The sequence below is a fragment of the Nicotiana sylvestris genome, chromosome 2 (assembly GCF_000393655.2).
Source record: "Nicotiana sylvestris chromosome 2, ASM39365v2, whole genome shotgun sequence".
Lineage (NCBI taxonomy): Eukaryota > Viridiplantae > Streptophyta > Magnoliopsida > Solanales > Solanaceae > Nicotiana > Nicotiana sylvestris.
In genome coordinates, this window is record NC_091058.1 from 148,978,405 (window position 1) to 148,981,974 (window position 3,570).

A 3,570-nucleotide genomic window follows, 5' to 3' on the forward strand; every position below is an offset into this window, starting at 1 on the left:
TTGTCGAATCCGCCGGTCTTGGTCCCACCCAAACCTGGGAGGCCTTTGTTTTTATATTTGACAGTCTTGGAGAATTACTTTGGATGTGTTCTCGAGCAACATGATATGACCGGTAAGAAAGAACATGTCATCTACTATTTGAGCAAGAAGTTCATTAGTTATGAAGCCAAATACACTTTGTTGGAAAGAACTTGATGTGCCCTGACTTGGGTTGCTCAGAAGCTTAGGCATTACTTGTTGGCTTATACCACTTACCTCATAACCAGGTTAGACCCTTTGAAATACATATTCCAAAAGCCGATGCCCACAGGAAGGTTAGCAAAATGGCAAATCCTGCTCACCGAGTTCGACGTAGTCTATGTCATCTGCACGACAATGAAAGCTCAAGCTTTAGCGGATCACCTAGGTGAGAATCTTGTTGATGATAAATATCAGCCTTTGAGTACTTACTTTCCGGATGAGGAAGTAAATTCAGTCGAGGTAATTTCAGAAGACACCAATGCTTGGAAAATGTTCTTCGATGGAGCTATGAATGCAAAAGGTGTCGGAATTGGGACAATTTTGATCTCACCCACCAGTCAGCACTATCCGACCACAGCCCGACTTCAATTTTTTTGCAGCAACAACACTACCGAGTATGAAGCCTACATTATGGGCATGAACATGGAAATCGATCAAGATGTAGAAGAATTGTTAATCATGGGAGATTCGGACTTGATTATCTGACAAGCTTAGGGAGAATGGGAAACTCGGGATGTTAAGCTTATTCCATATAGGCAACACGTGGAAGATCTTAGCAAACGGTTCAAGTCCGTCGAGTTCAGGTACATTCCTCTGTTTCACAATGAGTTAGCTGATGCACTAGCTAATTTGTCTTCGATGTTGCCATATCCAGGAAATGTCCACATTGATCCACTGGAAATCCAAATTTGAGAAAGGCATGGTTACTATAAAGCAGTTGAAATAGAGCCTGATGTTCAAGCATGGTATCATGATATAAAAAGATTCTTGAAAACAAAAGAATATCCGGGGCAAGCTGGTGGAGACCAAAAGAGAACCATTAAAAGGCTTGCCATTGGTTTCTTCTTGAGTGGAGAGGTCTTGTACAAAAGGACTCCAGATTTGAACCTTCTAAGATGTGTGGATGCCCAAGAGGCCGGAAGGATCATGAATGAAGTGCACACATATGAATGGGTATGTCCTGTCAAAGAAAATCCTTTGAGAAGGATATTACTGGATGACTATGGAAAAGGATTGCTTCAGTTTTGTCCGGAATTATCATCAATGTCAAGTGCACGGTGTCCTGATTCATGCACCACCTTCAGAACTGCATCTTATGTCAGAACCATGGCCGATTGTTGCTTGGGGTATGGATGTCATTGGGCCAATCGAGCCAAAAGCTTCAAAAGGGCATAGATTCATATTGGTTGCCATTGACTAGTTCACAAAATAGGTTGAGGCAATCACTTTCAAAGCCATCACTAAGAAAGCAGTGGTAATGTCGTGCACTCCAACATCATCTGCCATTTTGGTATTCCTAAAACTATCATTACGGATAATGCTACAAATCTAAATAGTCATTTGATGAGGGATGTATGTGAACAATTTAAAAATACACATCGAAATTCTACCCCTTATCAGCCCAAAGCTAATTGTATTGTTGAAGCAGCAAACAAGAACATCAAAAAAATTCTGAGGAAGATGATTCAAAGTTCTAGACAATGGCATAAAAAGTTGCCATTTGCATTGTTGGGATATCGCACAACTGTGTGTACATCAGTTGGAGCAACACCATATCTATTGGTTTATGGCACTGAAGTCGTAATAACCGTAGAAGTTGTAATTCCATCTTTCCGAATCATCGTTGAAGCCGAGGTTGAAGATAGTGAGTGGGTCAAAACCCGTTTAGAATAGTTGACTTTGATTGATGAAAAGCGGATGGCCGAAATTTGCCACGGGCGGTTGTATCAACAAATAATGGCCCGTGCCTACAACAAGAAAGTGCGGCCTAGGAACTTTGAAGTGGGGCAACTTATTTTGAGACTTATTCTCCCGCATCACGAAGAAGCAAAAGGAAAGTTCTCTCCAAACTGGAAAGGTCCATACATTATAAGTAAATTATTGCCGAAAGAGGCATTGCACTTGGGAGACATTGAAGGAAATGACCCTAAAACAGCTGTCAATGTAGACGTGGTCAAAAGGTATTACGTTTAACCCTTCTACGGTACCAATATTATCCGATTGGGATGACGAAGGATTTCATTCTCGGTACCCAAAACACTTCAACCATTTGCTAACCTTTTGAGCCGGTTACCTTTCTTTGATCACCCTCTTTTGAACCCGAAAATGTTTGTAAAAAAAAAGAAAAATAAAAATCAAAAAACAAAGTTTCCCTGAACTACATTTGACTTGATTTTGAAAGGAAAAGTAGGCAGCCTCTCTCTACGGTTCAGTCACACCAAAACAAAAATCCACATTTTCTCAAAGTTGAAACTGGGGCAGAATTTATTATGATTCGACGACAGTTCGCCTGAAAGGTTCCAAATTCTAATTCAATCCAATCTTTTACCCTAAACCCTGTTCAAAGTCCTTCTGATCAATTGGTAAAGATGTTCAAAATGGAAGGATGTTGGAATCCGATACAATCAAATGAGAGAAATAAAATGAGAGAGTCTTATCGGTGAAAACTCATACGGGCACGGTAAGGCGATGGTGAGCAGAGAAATTGAAAATGAGAGAGTCTTGTTAGTGAAAACTCACAAAGTCCACTATAAGGCGACAGTGAGAAGAGAAATGAGAGAGGTCAGTTGGTGAAAACCTTCAAAGGGTGCCATTGATCGAAAAAAAGGAATTCCTTACAACCATCGGCATTGATAGAGTCCTAGCAAGGTTTCTTGGTTTTGAGATAAGAGTTATGATGGGTTTATGAGAGATTGGATGGTTGCACGATCGGGTATCCAGTCCAAGAAGCATGTCATGTCTATTGAAGTCTGCATGCACTCTAGATAAATCCTTCTTCCCTTCCCCCAAAAGGGACACTTCTCAATAAATTCATTATCATGTCCTTTGTTTACTTTTCTTTGAAGCCCTTTCGGTTTAACCCTCCTCCAAAACTAATACAAAGAAAAGATGGCAAGATTGGTTTTACAGGGTTCTGCTTAATAAAAGCCAAAATTCAAGGAAAATCACATAGCCTCAGCAGGTGCATCAAGTCGATCTCGACTGGCCATGATGGTCGATGCTCCAGAATCAAAATTATTGAAAAGGAAAGAAATCCAAAGTCAAGTGCGCATAAAGGCAAAATAAGATGAAAAGGCCAAAGTTCCATACGGGCTAACCGTCACGTAGAATTTTGGAAAGTCAAGATCCCTAGGTTCAGAAAGGAAACCGATCTCCAGAAAGCGAGCGAGCAATGGAGATTTTCATCAAAAGAGTTGGGTCGAGATCAAGTGATCAAAATAATCAAGACCACAAAAACCAACCACCGTTTCAAACTGACAAATTGTTCTTTGATTTGAAAACAGGAGAACAGGTGCAGTCCAAAACAAACCTGCAAGAAGTAGGTGGAAT

At 40.5% G+C, this 3,570-nt stretch overlaps 1 protein-coding gene across 1 annotated transcript; it reads left to right on the plus strand.

Annotated features, from left to right (window-relative positions):
* Positions 1–375: 375 nt before the first annotated feature.
* On the plus strand, positions 376–1,914 carry LOC138885765 (uncharacterized). The gene is made up of 5 exons (XM_070166745.1): positions 376–692; positions 777–824; positions 939–1,338; positions 1,454–1,531; positions 1,642–1,914. The coding sequence occupies exons 1-5, from the start codon at positions 376–378 to the stop codon at positions 1,912–1,914; spliced, it is 1,116 nt and encodes a 371-aa protein (XP_070022846.1).
* Positions 1,915–3,570: the final 1,656 nt, after the last annotated feature.